The sequence below is a fragment of the Primulina tabacum genome, chromosome 9 (assembly GCF_025594145.1).
Source record: "Primulina tabacum isolate GXHZ01 chromosome 9, ASM2559414v2, whole genome shotgun sequence".
Taxonomy (NCBI): domain Eukaryota; kingdom Viridiplantae; phylum Streptophyta; class Magnoliopsida; order Lamiales; family Gesneriaceae; genus Primulina; species Primulina tabacum.
In genome coordinates, this window is record NC_134558.1 from 41,047,467 (window position 1) to 41,071,357 (window position 23,891).

Sequence of the window (23,891 nt, forward strand, 5' to 3'; positions counted from 1 at the left end):
TTTTTTTTAACTTTGATTATTATAAAAATTGAATTAAACGATAATAAAATAATGTTGAATCAGCTTATCTTTTACATTAACCACATAGATAATGGTTATTGGACTTTAATAAATTAATTTTCTCCTCTCTTTTGGTACTTGTCCGTACCCAATCACAAAAGTAATCTCCTTCCATTTTTAATCAGATTCACATTTCAAAGGTTTCCGAATCTGTCCTCCCTCGACTAATTAATTATTAAATTAAAGTTAAAAGTCATATAAAATGGTTTAGATTTTTACGAGGCGTAAGTTGAAGCCGAAGCAAATGTATTCATTCATATTATCTTTATATCAATTGTTTATGAAAAATATTAATATAAGACATGGAATATATGAGTTCATTCATATCTGTAGATTTTGTATAAATTCGACGTGAATACTCGATACAATCACGTAGAAATCTGAATATTAAAAACGAAGAAGCAAATTAAATTGAATTATTAGTCGAAGATACGCATGGATTATGACTTTGTATACAATTCAACACGCTTTTACTAGGTATATACGGAAATGATTGGTCCCAACATCGTTTTTTTTTTAATGTATATGTAGATGTCAATCTATTCTTTTTAAATATTCAGTTTGACAAATATAGATTTATTGGAGGGATAAGTTAAATTTTTTCAGAAGAATTATTATAAAAATTTTAGAATAGTTTTTTTTTTTTTTAAAAAAAATTAAATTTAACCGAAAAAATCATTCAAACTAGTGATAGTGGCACGCACACAATGTGTTGGGTAAATTTCGATTTTTGGAACACAAAAACTCGAACGAGAGCGTCTCCATTGTTAATTTTGTGAGAGAGATATTTGATTTGTTCCATGAGAAAATATAAATTTTCACCAAATGTATGAACGAGATCAACCCAACTAATGAATTGTCAGTTTTTATTATATGTGAATTTAGTTTGACATCTATATATCGATCAAATCGGTTACTATAAATAACTCAAGTTTAATATAAAGAGTGTGGATTTATTATTTTATTTCCATTGAATGTACCCACATATGCTTGTACTCAATGATCTGATTTTACATAGTTTAATACTCGTCAACATTTCACTTTCTTTTGACAATCACAATTTTGTGTTGCAAAAGAATTTTTCTCGGCCGTACATAGCGTGTTCTTCAAAGGACGTACGTAGGTGCATTGCTCCATAGTCAACTACATTACATAAATATATAAGCAACCAAACAAGTGGCTACGGCGAAATCAGTCTGACTTTCACCCACAATTTTTAATTAAAAAGATAAGTCAATTTCAGATACAATGTACTGAAACAACAATGTACCCAAATAATCAACCAATGATGGGTTGATTTTTTAAAATATAAATTTGCATCCAACATACACTGGATAGTAGACATCCAAGGGTGAAATTTAAGGTAAATGATTTTCTCAATGGCCAGACAAAGATATACTCGATGTGAAACAAACCAAAAATACAAAGTTAAAATTTTTCTTTCAAAGAGGAATCAATATAAAAGTTTTCCTCTTTCAAAATAAATAAACAAACAAACAAAAATCTTATCTTCTACTTTGTATTAAATATTAAACAACCGTCAAAAATGATTATCACATTAAAAATTTTAATTTACCTGGAGCATGGTTACATTACCATATTATATCATCCGAACAAGAAAGATCAAACCAATAACAGAAATGAAGCAAAATTGTTGTGCTCAAAACAAATTTCCATACTTGCAATAATTCCGTATTGTTGGTTATGCTAACTTCCCTGCTTTAGCATTCTCCTCTGCTTTCGTCTTTGCTCGTGCATACCTGGTTAGCACAGAAATGCCAAGGTCAAGCTCAAGGGAAAAGTGATGATCACAATAAAGGACTAAAAGAATGACATGGACCGTGCTGGTGGAGAAAAAATGCAAGAAGGAAAGATGGAAATACGTTTTTTCATCTCTTTCCTCTTTTTTCTCAAGTTGTCCATACTCTTGTGCTTTTCTGCAATCTCTTTAAGATCCAAGCTCGCCTGAGAACATCAATGTAGAATGGCTCGATACAACTAGAAATATCGACGTAAGATAATAAAAAAAAGATCACATGATTTTTAGTTCTCATTGTAAGAATAGCTATCATCAGTGACATGCATACACAAGCATCAACAATGAAATTTCAGACAAAATTATTTGTTCGTGTATTAGAACTATGAGATACAAGTCCCTAAATTAGTATCAGTTTCTTCTAACTGCAACGTGAATTCTGCAGGATAGTACTACACACATAGAAGCACAATACCTCTTTGCTTGCGCTCCTCAATGCCTGAAGTGGCTCCACACAATCCTGACCTATGACCACCAACTGCCTCTTATTCTGGACAATATTACTTGGACCACAAATTTTCTGTCTCGCTAATTCTTCAAATTGATGTTGAAGAAGTGGTGAGACACCAGCCTGGAAACAGTTGGCATCAGTTTGTGGAACATTGAAAAGTTTCATGCAAGAGAAGCGAGTGAGCATTAGCATGCTTTCTTCATCAAATGCTGCTAATCAATATGATCAAAAGTTCGATGATAAACCTGACATAAGGATGCACATCTTAGTTATCGGTGGTTGTATCACCATATAATTTCTTTCAAGGAATGACATTTGTTTTTAGAATTTTCCCCATAACGCATTGTTCGAGAATTGGCATCATCATAATTGCCAAAACACACATGTTCGATTAAAACTTGGCACTGTCAATCAATCTCTCAAACAATTTACTCGCATCCAATACTTAAAGACATTTCAAATGACACGTATAAGACGTTGCAGAGTGTTCAGACGAACAACACAAATATAGAAAAAATCGTTCTTTTTCATACGTCAAAGGTGCCTATACCTCGTAATTTGTACAAGTCACATTACTCCAGTCCAGTTTCCCCCGTTCCTTTATTTTTTGTTGGATTATACAATGAACAAATTCCTCAAAAAAGGAAGCACTGGCATTCTCAACAGCGCCCATATATGAACATCGACAAGAAAAACAAAAGAAGAAAGCAAATAAATGACACAAACCATTTTTCAAATCAAGGTCTCCCCTTCACAGTTTGTAAGTTAATCCAACTGTGACGAAATTTGTCCACATATATTTATACCACAAAAGTCACCTGTGTTTCAGAGTACACGTACTTACCCCAGCCAAAAATCGCTTTGAAAATGTTTTAGGTTGCAATGGTCTCGAAAGCAGAGAGTTGAGCTCCTGCGGTTTAACACGAGATGACTAGGTCACAAAATATACCACGAAATTCTGCTCTATTTCATCTTTAAAATGTAACACGGGAAAAATTCCAATTGAACATGGGATAACATGTCTTATTTAATCACATACTTGTTGCAACTTCTTAAGCTGATTTGATGTGTCTTTCTTTTGTCTGTATTTCTTCATTCTGTCATCCTCACTGTCATTATCCTCCAAAAGTAGTTCAATTGATTCAGCATTTCGCTCCAACCAACTTTTCTCTGCCTTCTCCTGCAGGATAAAAACTTTTGAGCAATCAAGCAAACCATTATCCCCATAAAATGATTTCAGTTTAAAGCTTATCACACGGTTTTAGAGGATGACCCATGATACCATAGTAGTTATCTAGCAATTTCAGAAAATTCCAGGTGTTGGAATGGGTTGATAAGGGGACAAATCCTGTACGTTTTTTAGACAGCACATATGAAACTAAACGTTAATATGGGCAGATAAGGGCAGGAATAATCACATATACTCCAGGATAAGAAAAGCCACTGGCTTTGTTCAGAATCAGAAAATAAAAAAATGTCCACTATTCGAGCAACTCCAATGTTCAGACACCCCTCGTTAAAATCAAAGAAATTCCATATTACCTGGGAATCCTTCCGCGCAATTTTGTCTATTTTCTGTGCAAGAGATGATCGCTTCATAATTTCTGGCATGTATGACACTTCAATAGGAAAACGCTGAAAACTTTCCTGTAAAACATCCATTCCAAATAAAGTTCCATGTAAATTAAACTCACAGAAACTGCATTTAAAACAATATTTGGCATAGCCCCATCATAAACATTAACACGAAGACCAACACAAGTCAGGTAGCTAAATAAACAGAGACATACAATAATTGAAAACGTACATCATTACAAAGTACGTCACCGTGCAAAGTGCATACTACCTAACATAGTCTATCCACACAAAAATAGTACAAAACGTATTACAAATTTCTAGATGCTGCTCCCGTAGATAAGATCGACAGAAGGAAGAAGGTGCATGCATTGACAAATGCCAACAAACAACAGCAACTGAGATATAGTATCACAGACACTAAGCCTGGTACCATGTTATGCAGCAAAAGCTCGGATAGCACGACCACGTAGCAGTGAGAGGAAGATATCTTATCAAAGGTTGGGGTCAGGCATCAACCCACAGAAGATAGACGGACTACTTCTATGTATATGTAGAAGTCCAATCACATGTTCACGTACAAACCCCCAGATATAATTGGAAAACCAGGTTGTCATGATACATGCACTGCCCATCCAAATTTTTAACTGCATTCTTACATGTTTAATTTAAGTCGTAAGTAATACTAAGCTTACCTTACAGTTATTCTTATGCTTGAAAACTACAAATAACCGATTACCTTTGAAAATGATTTGCACAGAGCTGCAAATTTTGATGCATCACTCGGTGATATTAGAACAATGCTGCAACCATCAGTAAAAGCTCTAGCTGTTCTTCCACATCTATGGACGTATACCTATTAGAGAAATATGATTCTGCTCAATAATTGCATCGGTTTAAAGCAAACAGAAATAATATTTGGTGCAAATTTACTTCAGCTGAAAGTGGAAGCTGATAATGAATAACAGTTCGAACACCAGGAATATCAAGTCCTCGTGCCTGCAGCATCAGTAGCAACAAGTATGCTATGTTCATTTGCACGGAAACGATCAACTGCCTGAATCGGGCACAAGTCATGAGAAACCAAAATGTAAGTGATAGAAGGAAAAATGGCAGATTCAATAAAAAAAATTTGAAAATAAAAATATGGTTCTAATAACATAGCTGAGACAACCAATAGAGGCAGAAAATAACATTAAGTTTTTGTTTCATCTGTTCTTCTTTTTGGACGCACTTAATGTCTTACTCTATATAATTAAGTTTCTTTTTATAAATATTGCAAATATTTTTTCCTTTACAGAATTTTGTCAACCAGGCATTTTAAACAGGTCTAAGGCAATCTTATTAATTACTCTGGCCTCTGAGTAGTGTAGACATGGATTAAATGCATTATTTGTATTCTGAACTTCAACATAATATATGGGTCTTTAACACCTAGCAAAGCCAACATAGTTTGCTATTTTTCTTTATTTTACAAGTTGTTTTTGCTTTCAATGGCACTATTACATGGAAGTGGCCCACTTAGCCAATAAATAAATATAAGGCCATCTATCAGTGTTTCAAAATGTCTTACTCTTTCTAGTTTCAGGGAACTGAGTGATAGGGGGTGCATTAACAGTTAGCCGACCAACCAACCAATGTGGTTCAGTTCAGATTAAAGAAGCAAATTGTTCCATAACAGCCAATGTTAATATAAGACAATTCCATTTCTTAAATTGACTGCTGACTTTGAAACAACTTTATATCACTAATGGAACACAGTGATTGACCTATGAATGGAAAAGTTTTTACAACCACTAAACTAGCAAAAAGGAGATGGACAATGTTGACAATAAGGGCATAATATTATAGGATAATACAAAACCAGTAAGATTAAGAAAAAAATTCATCTCACAAATTCACAACTACCAGAAGACGAACGAAGCCAGACAATGGTCAAGTAGTTGAACAAATAACCAACCTTTAATCGTGCTCGCTGCTGCATCTCTGAATGAAGGGTCCAAACATTGACGCCGAGGATTCGCAAGAGTGAAGAAATGCGACGTAATGCCGATATTGAAGTGCAGAAGACAATTGCGCGACCTTGTCCATGAATACTCAAAATGTAATATAAGTAGGCATCCTTTTCTCCTTCCCTGCATCTGTAACTCACAGATAAGCCATTTCCAGCAAGATGGCAAAAATAACCAAATACGAGGAATGGACCAAGCAACTTAAGAACGCATGTAAAAGAAGAAGCCTGGTCAAAACAAGAACCTTGCATCCTAATAACAAATGTGATATTGACCCTGACATGGAAATTGCAATCTAATTACATGATTCCAATTAAGGAAAACAATATGCCAGATATTCAAAAAACAGGTATGACTAAGTTAGAAATATAATAAAATCCAACAGAGGAAGAAACATACTCGACTACGGATTCCATGAGCTTATTTGCCAAAATGGAGGTATTTGTAAGATCTACTATTGCAGTGTTTGCCCTCATTCCTGCTCTCTCTGAAAGGGTTTCCATTGAATTAAGGTCTTCTTTTTTTGAATTCAAAGATCCACGTTTTAATTTCTTCCGAAAATCAGCAGATAGAGCAAGGGTTGCAGAAAACACAAAGGTTTGCCTTTTCTTTCTTTGGAGGTTCGAAAATGTCATGCAGCTCTGGGTATTCTGAGACTGATTCTCAGTTGATTCCCTGTTCGTGGGAAGCATATCAACAATGGATTGTAACTCACGAAAATGGCCACTTTCTATCATGCGGTCAGCCTCGTCTAAAACAAAAAATGACAAGGAGTGCAGCTGCAACAATAAAAATGTAAGTCACTACTATTCTTGTTTAAGGAGGAATATGAAATATCATTCTAAAGCAAGCAAAAAAGGTTTTATCCTTCAGATCACACTGGTTTTCATAGTTCGGTTAACTTCATTACCAAGCTTTTGTAACTCAAAGTTTCAATTAATATACAAACTGTTGCTACGAAAAGTAACAAATGCAGATATTAAAATAATATAAAAGTGGATATCACAAGCCAATTGTCTTATGCATCAATTGTGGGTCACAAAAGACAGCGATTAATGCTTTTGTAACTCAAAGTTTCAATTAATATACAAACAGTTGTCACGAAAAGTAACAAATGCAGATATTAAAATAATATAAAAATGGATATCGCAAGCCAATTGTCTTATGCATCAAATTGTGGGTCACAAAAGACAACAATTGAAATGAGTGACTCAGAAAGAAGGAACCTTTTCTCATTTCCAGAGCAGAAAATGTTTCATTCTATCACTGACTGATGGTAAGAATACTATCTTTCAACTGTAAGTCAGAGCATCCTCCGTGGATATACATAGCAGCAAATTCGCGTAATAGCATTATAGCACTTGATGAAAAAAAGTTGTACATGACAATAGGCGAAACAAATTGTGGACTGAAAATAAGCAATTAGATTCAAGACAATGACGGTCGATCATAAGTCACAACACAATCAAACAAACTCCTACACAGTGAACTAAAAAATCATCAATCTAACCTCCACAAGATGAATCTCTCCCCCAGACATAAGCTCCCATAGTCTCCCAGGAGTTCCAACAACAATTTCAGGCCTTGTTTTGAGAAGTCTTTCTTGCTTCTCTGTTGACATTCCACCAACAATAGGAACAACCCTAAATATAGTTCCCTTTGCTACTTCCTTGATATGATCGGTGACCTTGAGAATAGGACATCATGTAAATTGCTGGACAACAGATTTGTACACCATTTTTCCAGAATTCATAAAGAGAACCAAACAAGCAATCACAAGTACCTGAAGAGCAAGCTCTCTCGTGGGGGTAACAATCAGAGCACGCATAACACTGCGTGGAGCAATTCTCTCATTGGCTTCTCCTTTTTCCTCCAAGAGCCTTTCCACTTTTTCTTGTTCTTCAAGAAGCCGTTGTAAAATTGGCAAACCAAAGGCAAGTGTCTTTCCTGATCCTGTCTCTGCAGCCCCAATTACATCCTGTTGAGTGAATTGACCACCGTCAATGATACATTTGTTGACACCTTCCAATGAAATGCCAAAATTCAATGAGATTTCGCACCTTGCCTTGATGAGCAGCAACAGGAATACAAGCTTTCTGTATTGGTGTAGGCTCCTTGAATTTGAGCTTGTATATTGCTTTCAATAATAAGGGATGAAGTCTCAATTCATTCCACGAGGAATATTCATCTTCATCAACTGAATCCTCTTCAAAATTATCCTTTCCAGCACTAGCTGAGTTCAAATTTGCACGTTGTGGATTGAAATCCATAATATCACAAAACCAAAAGTTCATCATAATATTACAAGAATTATGGTTTCAGCGTCTGATAATTTTTTAAATGAAGTAGCAACTAAAATCGTTGAGATAAAAAACGATGCAGTGCTTATTAACCTTAAAGTTCTTTAAAAGGTAGATGATTCAGAAGACACGAACCCACGTTCAGAAAAAGTTTGAAATTGAAAAACTTGGTAGATTTCATCAACCTAAGTCATCCTAGGATCAGATAGCACCGATAAATCATAAACTGTCGGACCATCAATGTTGTATGCAATGGTATGAAAAACACGCGACATCATAATTACAATAAATAAAAGTACAGGTACTTGAGCACAGAAGTAAACACCAACCAGCTATTTTTTCCATAGCTCCATCTTCTCTGTCATTTTTCTGATCCTCAATTTTCATTTTCTTCACATTCTTCTTCGTTTTTCCCAGTTTTCCTTGCCCTTTACCATCCTCCTGTTTGACTCCATCATTTTTGCCATCAGGTTCACCAACAGTCTCGCCGTCAAACATAGTATCATCATTTTTTTCACGATTTTTTCTCTTATTTCTTTTCCTTTTATCACTTACCCGTTTCTTCACATTTCCCAATTCGATCTTTGGAATTTCCAACCCATATTCTGATTCATCAATCTCTTCAAGAGCAAGAAATCCTGCACTCGTTATCAATAGTTATTAACATCGAGTTTTCATCATTACACCATGATTATGGTTATCACTCCCTCGTTGCACAAAGAGCTAAATTTTCAAAAGTGGGGCTTTCTAAGTTTTATCCTATAAAAACTGCACAAGATCTAATCTTTAATACAGTAGCGTGTTTGACAAAATGAACCAAACACTCAGAAAATCGAGAAGGATACCGGAGGAAAAAATCATATCAACCAGCAGCCTCAAATAAAACGAACTGATACACCAGCGATACAATTTACTAAACCAAGGCCACAGTTTTCATAACACTGAACTTGAGACTAATGTACAAAAAAATATAAAATCAAAGAAAAAGGGTGAACCAATGAAATACCTCCCTCAAGCTCGTTGGAACCGATGAAGAGAGAGAAAAGATCGTCATTGCCATCGTTACTCTCTGGAAGAGAGGAATTCCATGGAAGCGAGTTCAAACGTTCCGATTTGTGGTCCGAATTCATTAAGCGTCTTTTCTTCGAGCTACGCTTGGGTTTCTTTTCGTCGGGAGATTCGGACGCCATTGCAGAACTGCGAAACCAGGAACAGATCAGAACAGGGATGTGTGTGAGATTTCAATGGTATGATTTTTGGGCTATAGTATACTATTGGATATGGAGGCAGGGCCCAATCTATTAGATGGTTTTAGCCCATCATTTAGGACCGAGTTTGGTACCTTTTAGGGCCCAAGCTCTTAGATGGTTTAAAAATAGATGGGCTTGTTTTACAGGTTTTGGAACCGAAATTGGGATTTGAATTGAAATTATATCTATATATATATATATATATAATTATATTATTAAAATTGTAAAAATTTCATTGAAAAGTATAAAACTATGATTTGCGTAAATCAAATAGTTTAAGAAGGATTCAAAACTTATCTATATTTTAGAGCAGCTAGTTATGTCCGTCCCACGGCTTCAATCAAGGCTCGGGTCCAAGAACAATTAACATTTGTGAAAAATCAAATTAATCACACCAACTAAATCAAAATATAAATAAAAAGCAAATTTTTTTTTCTAGATTAATTGGTAATATGTCTACTGTTTAACTTTTTCTTTTAAAAAAAAAAATCCAATCAAATATTTTGACATTCTTAAAAATTAAAACCTTATTTATGAAAATAATTTGAGATTGCTTCTTGTCCATACTGACGGTATCCAAGGTATCGCTTCCTCCTCGACCTTCGTAGTAACCATAATCCAAGAACAATGCGTTGTTCTCTCTTCTCATCTTCATCACAGTTTTCTTCTCTAAGAACAGCAATTACGAACCCTAACCAATTCTACACTTCACTCTACTGTACCCTCATCCACCTCTTCCTCCGCTGCAGCCGCCTCTCGGATGCCATTTTAGCGTTCTCGGACATGCGGGATCGCAAATTCACACCCGAAATCGGCTCCTGGAACCGCCTCCTGCACCACTTTAACTCCACGGGATTGATTCGACAGGTAATGCTTATCTATCAAGAACTTCTTTCGAGTGGGGTGGGCCCCAATGTCGTTTCCAAGAATATACTCATTCACTCCCTTTGTAAAGCAGGGGAACTTGATAGGGCCCTTCATTTGCTGAGAAATAACGAGGGTTCTGATGATTTTGTGACTGATCGTGTTAGTTACAATACTGTGATCTGGGGCTTTTGTAAACATGGGTTTGTGGAAATGGGACTTGGTTTGGTGTCTGAGATGATTAAGACTGGTGTGGATTGTGATAATTTTACTTGTAATACATTAACTAAAGGGTTTTGTGAAAAGGGTATGTTAGAAAATGCTAGATTGATCCTGAACATGTGTAATGATGTAAATAGGAATATAAAAGTTTGTAGAGATATTGTAAGTTTTAATACTTTGATAAAAGCATATTGTGAGGCCGGAGTGGTTAGTCCTAGATTTCAATTGATGGATAGCATGATAAAAGCTGGCGTGTTACCTGATATTGTTACTTATAATACACTGATCCATGAGTTTTGTAAAAGAGGGGATTTTGATCATGCCAAAAGTATGATGAACGAACTCTTAGCTAGCTCTGATTTGAAGGTTAGTGATGGTGAGAAAAAGGGGATCATGTTTGAAGGAGTAGGTCTGATAGCGGATCAAATCACATGCACTAGTTTGATCGGTGAATGTTGTAAAAATTACAGGATTGAGGAAGCATTATGTGAATATAAAGAAATGATTGCAAGTGGGATTGACCCTGATGTAGTCACATATAGTTGTGTTATATACGGGCTTCTTAAGACTGGAAGGTTGGTCGAGGCAAAATCACTTTTTAATGAGATGGTAAGGGCTGGTGTGGACCCGAACCATGTTACTTATACAGTTCTTGTTGATTCATTCTTTAAAAATGGTTATACGAAGGCTGCATTTAACTTGCAAAGTCAAATGGTGACTCGAGGAATTTCATTTGATGTGGTGGTGTTTACTGCACTAATTGATGGACTGTTCAAGTCTGGAAAGTTTAGAGAAGCGGAGGATATGTTTAATATTCTTTTGGAGTCTAATGTCTTTCCGAACATTGTCACCTATTCAGCGTTGATTGATGGCCGCTGTAAATTAGGTGATACGAAGGGCGCAGTGTCTGCACTGCAGGAAATGCGAGAGAGAAACATTCTTCCAAATGTCGTCACTTATTCCTCAGTAATTAACGGCTATGTGAAAATTGGAATTCTTGAAGCTGCCATTGATGTCTTGTATACCATGGTTAGTCGAAATGTTATACCAAATTCCTTCATCTATGGCACACTAATAGATGGCTGTCTCAAAGCAGGTAAAAAGGAAGTCGCTCAAGGTCTGTATGAGGACATGAAATTCAGAGGTGTGGATGAGAATATTTTTATGCTTGATGCTTTTATGAACAATTTGAAGGAGGAGGGAAGGATGGGTGAGGCAGAGGCGTTGTACAGAGATTGGGTATCAAGAGGATTAGAGCCAGACCGTGTTAATTATGCATCTCTCATGGACGTTCTTTTCAAAGCAGGAAAAGTGTCTCATGCTCTTGAATTGTTTGAAGAAGGCATAGCCAAAAACATTGTGTTTGACACTACTGCATATAATGTTTTGCTTAATGGATTGATTAAACTAGGCCAATATGATGTGCAATCTATATATACTGGAATGCAGCAGTTTGGTTTCTCTCCAGACCATGCTACGTTTAACACCTTAGTCAAGGCATATTGCAGAGAAGGGAAACTAGAAAACGCTGTCCAGCTTTTGAATGAAATGAAAAGTTATGGTTTAAGTCCTAATGAAATAACTTGTAATATTTTGGTTCAAGGCTTTTGTGATTCCAATAAAGTCAATGATTCGTTGGAATTATTGAACGAGCTGTCTATTTCTGGGTTTTGTCCCGATGCATTTACTCACAGACTTTTGGTCAATGCTGCTTCAAAGTCTAAAAGGGTCGATACTATCATGATGACTCACAATAGCCTCTTGAACATGGGACTTATCTTGAATCAGACAGTTTATAACACTTTAATAACCGTTCTGTGTGGTCTAAAGTTGACAAGAAAAGCAGCATCTGTATTGGAGGAGATGAGAAAATCCGGCTTTCCAGCAGATACAGTAACTTACAATGCTCTGATTAAAGGATATTGCAGAAACTTTCATTTAGAGAAGGCGATTCACATGTATTCTCAAATGAAATTTGAAGGAGTTTCTCCTAATATCTCAACATATAACATTCTCTTAGGTGGGTTTTCCATGACTGGATCGACGCATAAAGTACAAGAAATTCTTTCAGAAATGAAAGATTCGGGCTTTCTTCCAAATGCCACAACGTACGACATTTTGGTATCCGGCCATGGGAAGATTGGTGACAAGAAAGAATCCGTCAGGCTTTATTGTGAGATGATAACCAAAGGTTTTATTCCTCGAACCAGTACATATAACTTGCTCATCAACAACTTTTCGAAAGCGGGGAAGATGAAGCAAGCCATGGAGCTTATGAACGAGATGCAAATTCGAGGAGTGCTCCCAAATTCCTCGACGTATGACATACTTATAACTGGATGGTGCGAGCTATCATATCTAGAAAAGTCGATGAAGAAATCTTGTCAGGCGGAGGCTAGAAGGTTGTTTAAAGAGATGAGCGATAAATTTCTTACTCCAAATGAAAGTACTATATATCACCTTAGTACTGTTCTTGCAAGACCTGGGAGAGTGGCTGATGCTCAAAGAGTACTGAATAAACTGTATAAAACTAAGAGAAATTGACATATTATCCCATGCGAGTCTTCTTGATTTTTGGTTATTTACATATGCCATTGTCGGTGGGGCCACCTGTTCACCTAATTAAATTATTTTTTATACTTTTTTAAAAAAATATCTTTCTTTTTTTTTTTCCCTTTAAAAATATAATAAACTGTCTTTTTAAATAAAAACTAATATTTAACACGTGCTAGGCACATAATGATATTATTAAAAATTGGTGAAAAATAAATAGATATTTAAATTGAAAAAATAATATAATTATATAAAATTAAAATAAAAACTATTTTTTCGATGATTTTAAAAAACTTTCTTAAATACAACGTATGTTGATCAATTTTTTTGGCTAATAATCACTATCATATATCAAAATTTTAGATTGTGTTAGCCTAAGGCAATGACATGATGCTTATCGTGTTTAGTGTATTGATGTCGGCCACCAATTTAATACATATTTAATTCTTTAATTTTCGAGAAACTATATATTATTATTTTTTAATATGTGATAAAAAAATACTTTTTAAATCACATTCAATAAAATTAATGAGAAATATTTTTTTAAAAACTCAGTAATTTCGTCTAAATCCACATTCACAAACAATTTTGTGACATGACACGTGTTTTACACATTTGAATGATAACAATAATTGTTTCATCAATATCTTTATTCAAATGAGTTGTGATTTTATTTACAAAATCTATTTATTATATACACAACCGCCTATTATTTTGAAAGAAAAATGAAACATGTGATCATAAGTAAATTATGTATAAATCAGAAAAGCTATTTTTATTAACATTTACTATGTATTCCAAAACAATGTCAATAAATTTTATAAGATATCTTCTAATAAAATGATTATTTTCTTTATAATTGGTTTAATTATTTCCATTACGGGACATTTTATACTATCATGTATTCGTAAACTTTGTAATCGATAAGAAAATTATCACATTAGTAATACGTAATAATTAAAATTTTTTACAAATAGAAGAATATTTTTTTTTACTTCTCGATCATGAGAGACATATTTCAAACGTAATGTCTCGTTGTTTCCATATGTCAACGAACAAATATAAATTTAAACGAACGTTACATCTTGGAAGGATTCAACTCATATATGGTGCTGAAAAGAGGAGTCATTTCATAATTCAATTTTGGAGTAGATAAATTTAGTAAGATAAATAGAATAAAATTAGTTTATAATATAATATGCAATATTGCATTATTTATAATTTAAAATTCAAATAAGACATCCAAAGGGACAAAAATTATACATTGGACTCTTTTGACAGAATTATACCATACATTAAATCTTTCAAATTATGGAAATCTCGAACTGCATGCATTGGGTGTCAAACATTTCTGATTATTGAGGGTAATATACATGTTTATTGACATTAATTTAATGTTCATTTGAAACTCTTTTGAATCTATTTCAATTAATTTTATTGTGCTATCTTATTTGAATTTTTAAGAGGAAAATTCAAGATGTACAATATACATATGGTTTTGGAAGAAAACTACAATGCACTAGTTATTTCAAATTAAGGTAATTTTGAAATAATATGTATTTGTGATAAAAATTTTATGATTATTAAATGGTAAATTAATATTCATTGGAAAACTTTGTTGTAGTGATAACTTTTAACACTCAATCAATTTTATTTTTAGAAAAATTAAATAAACTAATTAAATATTGTATTTCTTTTTTAGTAAGTAATTTGTGAAGGAAATTACTTGAATGATTTACCTCATGAGTGATACGAACATTGCAATCATTTGTATTTTAAATTTATTTATACAATTTTTAATTAAACTGATTGATATAATCAATGCAAAAATTTTAATCATATAATACATAAATTTCATTTGAATTAATATAAAAATTAATTAAATTTAAAATTGAATTAAATGAATTGATATAATCAATGCAAATAATAATTGAAGTGGTCATTTATTGCAATACACGTATGTCAATATTCATGATAAATCTTTTATTTTTTAGAAATGATATTTTGACGATAATTTAATATTTTTGACAAAAATTATATTTTTATATGTATATAGATTTCGAGTCCCCACTTCCCCACAAATGAGCATACCATTGATGATGATGGGAGGCCACTGACTTGTTCTCTCTTATACCATTACTGCGCTATTTGGGAAAAAACGGCGCGTGTTTGAGTTGATTTTTCTATTGGAATCTTCGAATAATTCACATCATTTGTCATGTCAAACAAAAAAACTTATTTTAAATTACATATAAACATCAATGAAATATGGACTCTCTTGAAGCAAATAGATCGGGAAAATATTTTTTTATACTAATTTGTTAGAAAATATTTTTTTATACTAATTTGTTTAATTTTGAGTTTTTGTATGTTAAGTATTTATAGTTTAATTTTGTTATATTAGATTTTAATTGTTAGTCATTTGATCTAATTGTTGACGTTTCACGTCAGATGAGTCAATATTTCTCGATGACATATCAGTATTTTTTGATATCATATCATCGAAATAAGACTATAAGAACAAATTTAAATATACCAAAACCAAACTTTCAAACTTTGTAAAACAAAAATATAAAAAATTAATGAAGTAAAAATATTATTTTATAGTAGATGGATCGATCAGCAGCATGGATCTCTTGGGAAGATAGATTGCATGTATATAATTGAAAGCTTATTATTATATATATATATATCTATATTATACTTTAAGGTATCCATGACCTCATTCAAAATTTCTTTTATGATCATCACTCTGCCACATCAACGTCACATATAAAAAAAAAAAGAAAAACACCACTCATCTCTCTTGCAATCCAAAAAAAAAAAAAAAAAATCCCAAATACCTTTCTATCGACCTCACACCCAAATTAAATCTCGTAATAAAAATTCTGTTTATTTAAAATATTAGTTACAAACATTTTATAAATTTTTTAAATCATATTAATTTTTAAAAAATAAAAAATTTTAAAATAAAATCTAAAAATAAAAAGTACAACATTATGAAGTCAATTAATACAAATAATTTATATAAAAAATACGATATTTACTTTTTTTATAATTAATCAATCGATCGCACACACAACATACTGAGATGTGGGCAACCCAAGTACCTTCCATTGGGAATGCTCTAACATTTCATAATATATGAAAATCACATAGAATTTCTGCTGAAGAAAAATGTAAATCTATGACTACTAAAAAAAATTAAAATCTATGTTACTGAGGGAGGGATTACTCCAAGGATTATTTTTTATGATAATAATACTAATACTAATACTAATAATAATGTTGTTGTATATCATCAGTATAAGAAAAAAAATATTATTATTATTGAACAAAGGTCTAACAAAAGAAATACATCATAAAACGCAACCTCGTGACTGAGTCGGGCGAGTAAAATTCAACCCCAAATCGATATATTATTTTAAAATTGCCGTCTCCATTGACTTTAATTTCTTGGACTCCGTGGCCTTCAAATTTTATTTTATTATTCGAATTTAAAAGTCGATTTTCCCTTCGGGAGTGTTTGTACTCATCAAAAAATAAAAATAAAAATTTAAAAGCAGAACCGTTTCTATTCAATTTAATTAGAATATCAAAATTAATCACATGTTGATTTTGGTTGTTCAAAAATAATTATGATATTTTGATAAATTAATGAAATTGCTTGGTCACTTTTACACCTAATAATTGTGTTACTCTCTATACGTATTCGATTAAATGAAGAGAGAGATAAATTCTCTAAAAAGATATTTTTGTTTTTTTTTAATTAATTAAAAATCTAATATTAGAATAATTTATTTATCAAGTATCGTGTCTTAAATGTTTTTTAGTTTTTTACTCTTATGTTCAAACATTACCAAATGATTACGACTTAAATTCACAAAGAAGAAAATATACAGGATGACCTTTGCTCACAAATATCTACTTTGGCGTTTGAAGTCAATCCATTTTTTTCAGTACTCATATATTGAAATAGGCTTCTCTTACATTTATAAAACTGGACGAGAGTGTCATACTGATCTTTTTTATTTTGTCTCATGTATTATTTTCATGTCAAAAATTTTACTTTTCATTCCAAATATGGATCGAGTCGATACGTCTAAATGATATAGATCAGTAAAACCATTTCACATAAGACATACTCTATTTAAATTTAGTCAACGTTGCAAATTTTGAACCATACAATATTCTATTAATTTCAAATCTTATGAGACGACTAAATGAATATTTTTGCCATTTGGGGTTTTTGGATTCCAAATTTAATTAACATACTGTTAAAAAGAAAGATAAAAAAAAAACATCAATTCATTCAACTCAAATGTAACCGAGTTTAGTGTTGAATTTATTCCTCTTCTAGCTGGCAAAGTTATATCATAAAAATAAATTTTAAACTATTAAAATATATGTAAAAATGAATTACGTTTACATATGATTTATTTTATATATAAAATATGATGAGATAAAACATGATTACATGCATATTAAACAAAATATCTGATAAATGATCTTTACAAAGAACCAATTAGTACTTACGGAAATTGTGAGATAATCGAGATAACAAATTAAAAAGAACGCTCATATTTTAATTTGCTGACAAAACGTAACAAAAAAATGTCACGAATATATCTCGAGTGAACTATATATATATCATCTTTATTAAATTTTAAAGCCTGTAGTTTACGAGTCACGACCACAATTCATGAGCTTTTAGGAAACTCAAGGTTGTTGTTGTTGCTTTTTTTTTTTTTTAAAAAAAAAAAATCTATATGCATATTATTTGAGCATTAAGAACAAATTTTCCGATTTCTATAAAATATTATCCAAATCTTACTAAAAAAAAAAATCTATATGCATATTATTTGAGCATTAAGAACAAATTTTCCGATTTCTATAAAATATTATCCAAATCTTACTACATAAAAATATTTGATTGGTAGGACGAATAATAACATCAATATCACGCTTTCTCTCTCTCTCTATATATATATATATATATTCACGGTGGTCTCCAGAGTAGACCTTTATCGATCATGGTGGCCTTCGTAAATCAATGTGATTAAGTAGTCCACGGCTGGATATTATAATCTATTCATGGTGGTCTACGGAATAGACTTTTCGTAAATCAACTTTAATATCTCTCATCCAACTTCAGAAGAAAAGGTTTAGTTTATCGAGTAAGTCTCTCGTGATACGTAGTCTTACGAATTTTTATCTGTGAGACGGGTCAACCATACCGATATTCACGTTAATAAAAAATAATACTTTTAGCATAAAAAGTAATATTTTTTCATGAATGACTCAAATAAGAGATGTGTCTCACAAATACGACCCGTGAGACTGTCTCATATAAATTTTTGCCCAGTTTGCCATCCACTTGAATAATTCTCCATTCTCAATTTGATGCTATCAACGACTTATAAAATTTCACAAAGGGTAATGAAAACAAAATTCAATTCCGGGGGCTATCATGAATAAAAATCAAACCACTTATAAATAACAAAGAAAGTAGAAATAAAAACACAATCCACCTCCAAAGATTTAACTCGAAAAACAGTCTACTTCTGCACTTTAACATGGATAATACCATGTCTATTCTTCTCCTAGTACTTGCTTTCTCTATAATTTTCCTTTTCAATCTCTTTAAACCGAAAAACTCTAAGAAAACTGCTCGCCTCCCACCAGGTCCAAAAGGGCTCCCGATCATCGGGAATCTGCATGAATTCGATCCCATGCATCCCCACCTCTACCTCTACGGACTCGCTAAAAAGTATGGCCCCCTCATGTGGATGAAATTCGGTTGTCGGTCCGCGATTGTAATTTCTTCTGCAAGAGTGGCCAAACTAGCCTTGAAGAATAATGATCTAGCGCTCGCAGGCAGACCGGGACTTATTGGCTTCTATAAATTTTCTTATAATGGCAAGGATATTACATTCTCTGAGTACAATGAAACTTGGAGGGAAATGAGGAAACTGAGCCTAATCCATCTGTTCAGTATTAAACAGGTGGTCTCATTTAGTCCCATTCGAAGAGATGAAGTTTCTCGCATGATCAAAGATATGATCAAGAAATCTGATTCGTCCGAGGTGATTAACCTGAGCCAGGCTACGTTCTACTTGACTAATAGGATCGTATGCCGAGCTGGATTGGGGAAAAAGTACGATGAAATGGGTAAAAGAAAGTTCGACGAGATCTTAAAAGAAACTCAAGAATTATGTGTAGTTTTCTTCTTTGGTGATTATTTCCCATCATTGGGTTGGATTGATAAATTAACTGGGTTGAACTCTAGACTGGAGAGGAACTTTAGGGATTTGGATGATCTTTATCAAGAACTTATAGATGATCATCTCAACCCGAATCGGCCTGAATCAATGAGTGGAGACATTCTTGATTTGATGATCAAGTTGAAACAAGAAGAAGCCGCTTCAGTTCCGATTGAATGGGATAATATCAAGGGAATTCTCATGGTACGACTTTCGATTTTCTAACTCCCCATTGATTTATTTTCTAGAATTTCAGAAGTTAAGAATAATGAAAAAGACATGCATTTAATAGTTCATCTCCGTATAAAGTGACCTTTAAGTTATACCATAAAATTCGGATGTCAATCGCTACAGTTTTATGGTAGAAAGAGGTCTTTGACTTTCTCTTTTTATATATAATTACTATATGTTTTTTCAAAAGTTTTTAAAAAAGTTTATGTACTTATAATTGTTTTAGCTATTTTAATTAATTTTATGTATATAAAACATTGTAATACGCAGAGTAATATTATTTATTTAACTCATAATAATATTTTTTAATATAAAATTAAGCTTATACGGGCTTCTATGTTTTAGGCTTGTCTGACTGGACTTGAGCTATTAATTCTTTATTGCGTTTTCATCCATTTATCTAAAGATTATTGATTTGTAATATGTATATAAAACTTTTGTCACAGAACGTATTCATCGCTGGAACAGAAACAAGTGCAGCATTGATAGTTTGGGCTATGGCGGCTCTCATCAAGAAACCCCAATCGATGAAGAAGGCACAAGAAGAGATCCGGAACATGGTCGGAAACAAAGGTAGCGTAGATGAAGATGATATCCAAAATCTTCCTTATCTGAAAGCAATCATCAAAGAAACACTGAGATTGTTTCCTCCAACCCCGCTCTCAGTTCCAAGAGAAACTATACAAGATTGCACCATAGATGGGTACGACATCCCAGCAAAAACCATGGTATACGTGAACGTCCATGCTATCGGTTTAGATCCCGAATATTGGGAAAACCCAACCGAATTTATGCCTGAACGATTTTTGAATAGCACCATAGACTACAAGGGGCATGATTTCGGGTTGCTCCCGTTTGGATCCGGCAGAAGAGGATGCCCTGGAATGAATCTTGGTATCGCGACCGTGGAGATTGGACTTGCCAATCTTCTCTACTCTTTCGACTGGGAGCTGCCCCGTGGAATGAAGAAAGAAGACGTTGACATGGAAGTGGCTCCTGGAGTTACAAGTCACAAGAAAAACGAGCTTTGCCTTTTGGGCAAACGATATGAATATAATTAGTCAGATGCAGCACTTGATTTTATGGCATGTGAGATATATATAGATTACTGTGGTTTTCATTATAATTATATTATAATATATAAAGTCTTGTAATAAAATACCATGAACCTCTTAACAATCTGCAGAATAAGTACTGAGTTGAGAGGATTAAGTCGCAATAAATATGTATCAATGCTTTTCTTAATTATTTCTTAGTTTATTCCAAATTTTCGGACCAGATTTTGGCTTTGGAACAGATTTCACCCAGCTTCCAAGTTCCAACCAATAAGTACAGGTCAAAATATATTTTATATGAGAAGAATTTCAAACTAACTCATTCAAACATAGAAAAATGAGGATTAGAAGTTGAAATGAAAGAGAACAATAATTACAATGTTTTACAGTTTTCTTCTGCTCTAAGAGAAACTAATCCGGATGTAAAATTGGCATTAGTGGACAATCTAATTTTCAAGAACTTTCATGCGAACAAAGCTCTGCAAAACTCACAAGAATCCAAATTCAAACACAATAATGATTCTAAATCTCCAGAGCAGCGCAGGAGACTTCAAAAGTGGCTGCATAACCTTCACAACAATGGTCATATTAGTTCGCAACCTGGCTTCATGATGCTGCAACAGCTTCAAGCTGGATGGTCCAAAAATATCATTAGTTTACAAAAATAAAATTGTGGTTTTCATCACGCAAATTTAAAGTATTTGCATAAAAAATAAAATATTTACAAAACATAAACGAAATAAATTATTCTAAATACATAGCCATATTGTATTAAAATTAAAGAAATTTGATTCTTTTTTACAAAAAATAATAATTTTTTTACACAATCTTATTAGAGCACCCACATTGGGGTGTTAAATGAACATTATCATGCTCATTTAACACTCCCTCTCCATTATGCCCACTCACAAAAGAGGGGCGTTCTCCCTTTTCCCATTTTTTATTATTTTTTTGGTTTTTTATTATTTTTTTCTTTTTTTAATATTTTTTTATTTTACTTTTTTTATTATTTTGTTTAATTTTTTTCTACTTTTTTTCTAACGTTTTTTTGATTTTTTTATTATTACTTTTGACTTTTAAAATTAAATTCGAATTAAATTATTAAAAATAAAAAAAAATTTAACGGTCAGTTTGAAATCTTTTCTATAAATACCACCAATGTGTACACATATTTTCATTCCAAGTCACTACACTCTTTAATTCTACGCTCTAACATTTTAACCATCTATTTTTTTAAGCTCCAACAATCATATTTTCTATCCGAAATGGATTAAAATAATAAGACATTTTTTACAAATTTCTTAAGTTCTACAAACAACCCGCAAGAATATTCATCTTCCCAAAATTCACAAATTCCACCAAATTATCAAAGACACCTCGCAGATGACAAAGGAGCGGCTTATCATACATGAATGTCTATGTCATGATATTAGGTCGAGATAGAATATCTAAACTATTTACCCAAAGTTCATTTTCTAGTATTATTGTATTTCCGAGTGATTGTAATTTTTAATTATTTTATTTCTCGTTTCGATTAATGTGATTTTCAATTATTATCATCTTTGCAAAATTGTCATTGTAAAATAGCCGTTGCAAAATAACCGTTGGAACATCTAGAAAATGATATAAATATTGTAAAACATTTGTATTTAATATGAAAAAATATAAGATGATTGAGTGGAATGTGAGATCAATAAATAATGACTATTAATGTTAAAAGGAATGTAGATGAAAAAGATATGTTGTTATAATAAGTATGTGACAATAGACCCCACGATTTTTGATGAGTTGGTGAGTGGTTGTAACAAACAACCATTGTGGATGCCCTTATTGATACCAGCTTAAAACAAATTTTTAACTTTAAATGTACATAATTTAACTGATAATGCTACATAATTTATATAGATGAACAGTATGATATTTATAACAATACTGAAAACAAAATTTACGTGAATCTCATTTTGGTAGGATTTCACAATACTTTATTTCAGAATTAGTTCTTCCACAGAGATATTTAGATGACATACACAGTTGACTACCAATACCGTATATCACAATCTTTGGACGGCCAAAATAGTAATATATATGATTACTAAAAACGTATTAGAACATCAAATGGAAAACATCCTCGGATACAAGTACTAAGAGGTCTTTCCAAATTTGCCAAAACAGTTGCAAAAAAGAACCAAAATCGCTACTGCAAGTAATCATCTTCTATATATTACCTAGAGTTAACAATAGAATCACCTGTACATTTTCCTTTGCATCAATTTGTACTTTAACAAGTTACAAGTGAGAGGCCGAAACTTTATCTGGCCATCATTTCCTTTACCGGTAATTCAGAGGTCCCCAAATTTCGATGCTTTCCGTCAGCTATATTTGTCAGGTGGAACCCTTGAGCACAGAGCTGGTTGATAAGAAGAGTTTCCATCTGACAAACCATGCTCTTCCTTGGTACCAAGAAGTAGAGAAATGAAGCATCTGCATTCCTCCTTCAGGCGGTGTGTTTTTTGCCAATTCCTCCTTCAAGAAGTAGAGAAATGAAGCATCTGCATTCTTCCGACCCACGAGATCATTGGAAGAATAATAATAATTCGAGGTGGTTTGTTTTGCCAATTGCATTTGGTGATGTGTGGACTAAACGTGAGTATATTCATCGACTACATAATGCTACTGGTTATACACTTGGATAAATCCATGAGAAGCGGACCACAGGGTAAGAGAAGATCAGCAGCCACTTGTGGAATTCTTGAGGAATACTTTTAGAAACTCATAAATACAGTGTTATGAGTCATCCACTTGTTTTCATCAGTTGGATGTCACTTTACCGAAAATCCAGTAGTCTAAAGTTGACATTAATGTATTTATTACCTTTAAACTCCAACTGGCCGGACGAAATTTCTTTTACAATTCCAACACTTCCCTACTAAAGTTTTTCATTTATCACGTTACTCTCCCAGTTTATCCCAAAGACAGAAACCCGTCAGAGCACATAACTTGGGATGACATACACTGTTACAGAGGCAGCAAACAAATGGACATCGAGTCATATCTTGGATGGGTCGTTTTCGGACCCCAAAATTCCCCCAGCTGAAGCATGTTTCAAATCTTCGTAGGGCCATGTCGATTCCTTTTGTACCATACATGCTCATAGAGCTGGTCACTGGGACCGTCTCTGTTGTTACAATTTACAGATAGTAATTATAGTTATTGATGAATCCCAATCAATTTCGTTCTTG

At 33.0% G+C, this 23,891-nt stretch overlaps 3 protein-coding genes across 4 annotated transcripts; 2 read left to right on the forward strand and 1 right to left on the reverse strand.

The window, feature by feature from the left end:
- Positions 1-1,550: 1,550 nt before the first annotated feature.
- LOC142556290 (DEAD-box ATP-dependent RNA helicase 13-like) lies at positions 1,551-9,455 on the reverse strand. The gene is given in 16 exon segments (XM_075667718.1): positions 1,551-1,820; positions 1,944-2,025; positions 2,292-2,447; positions 3,172-3,237; positions 3,367-3,507; positions 3,870-3,974; positions 4,642-4,758; positions 4,836-4,901; positions 4,903-4,959; positions 5,863-6,043; positions 6,314-6,693; positions 7,425-7,601; positions 7,698-7,892; positions 7,975-8,147; positions 8,544-8,852; positions 9,221-9,455. Coding segments are annotated over 16 exon segments (2,442 nt in total). The 5' UTR covers positions 9,405-9,455; the 3' UTR covers positions 1,551-1,767.
- Positions 9,456-9,999: 544 nt separating this feature from the next.
- Positions 10,000-13,121, forward strand: LOC142556291 (uncharacterized). Of its 2 annotated transcripts, XM_075667720.1 has the most exons (2): positions 10,109-10,331; positions 10,423-13,121. In XM_075667720.1, the coding sequence occupies exon 2, from the start codon at positions 10,542-10,544 to the stop codon at positions 13,092-13,094; it is 2,553 nt and encodes an 850-aa protein (XP_075523835.1). In that variant the 5' UTR covers positions 10,109-10,331; positions 10,423-10,541; the 3' UTR covers positions 13,095-13,121. The 2 variants fall into 2 exon arrangements, with proteins under 2 accessions (XP_075523834.1, XP_075523835.1); XM_075667719.1 differs by having other exon boundaries at positions 10,000-13,121.
- Positions 13,122-18,618: 5,497 nt separating this feature from the next.
- On the forward strand, positions 18,619-20,875 carry LOC142556292 (cytochrome P450 83B1-like). The gene is made up of 2 exons (XM_075667721.1): positions 18,619-19,570; positions 20,044-20,875. The coding sequence occupies exons 1-2, from the start codon at positions 18,680-18,682 to the stop codon at positions 20,656-20,658; spliced, it is 1,506 nt and encodes a 501-aa protein (XP_075523836.1). The 5' UTR covers positions 18,619-18,679; the 3' UTR covers positions 20,659-20,875.
- Positions 20,876-23,891: the final 3,016 nt, after the last annotated feature.

Bases quoted from the DNA above. Each gene is read 5' to 3' on its own strand.
- LOC142556291 (XM_075667719.1), top strand. From the start codon at position 10,092: ATGCGTTGTTCTCTCTTCTCATCTTCATCACAGTTTTCTTCTCTAAGA.
- LOC142556292 (XM_075667721.1), top strand. From the start codon at position 18,680: ATGGATAATACCATGTCTATTCTTCTCCTAGTACTTGCTTTCTCTATA. The intron at 19,571-20,043 runs GTACGACTTTCG...CTTTTGTCACAG, and splicing joins ATATCAAGGGAATTCTCATG to AACGTATTCATCGCTGGAAC.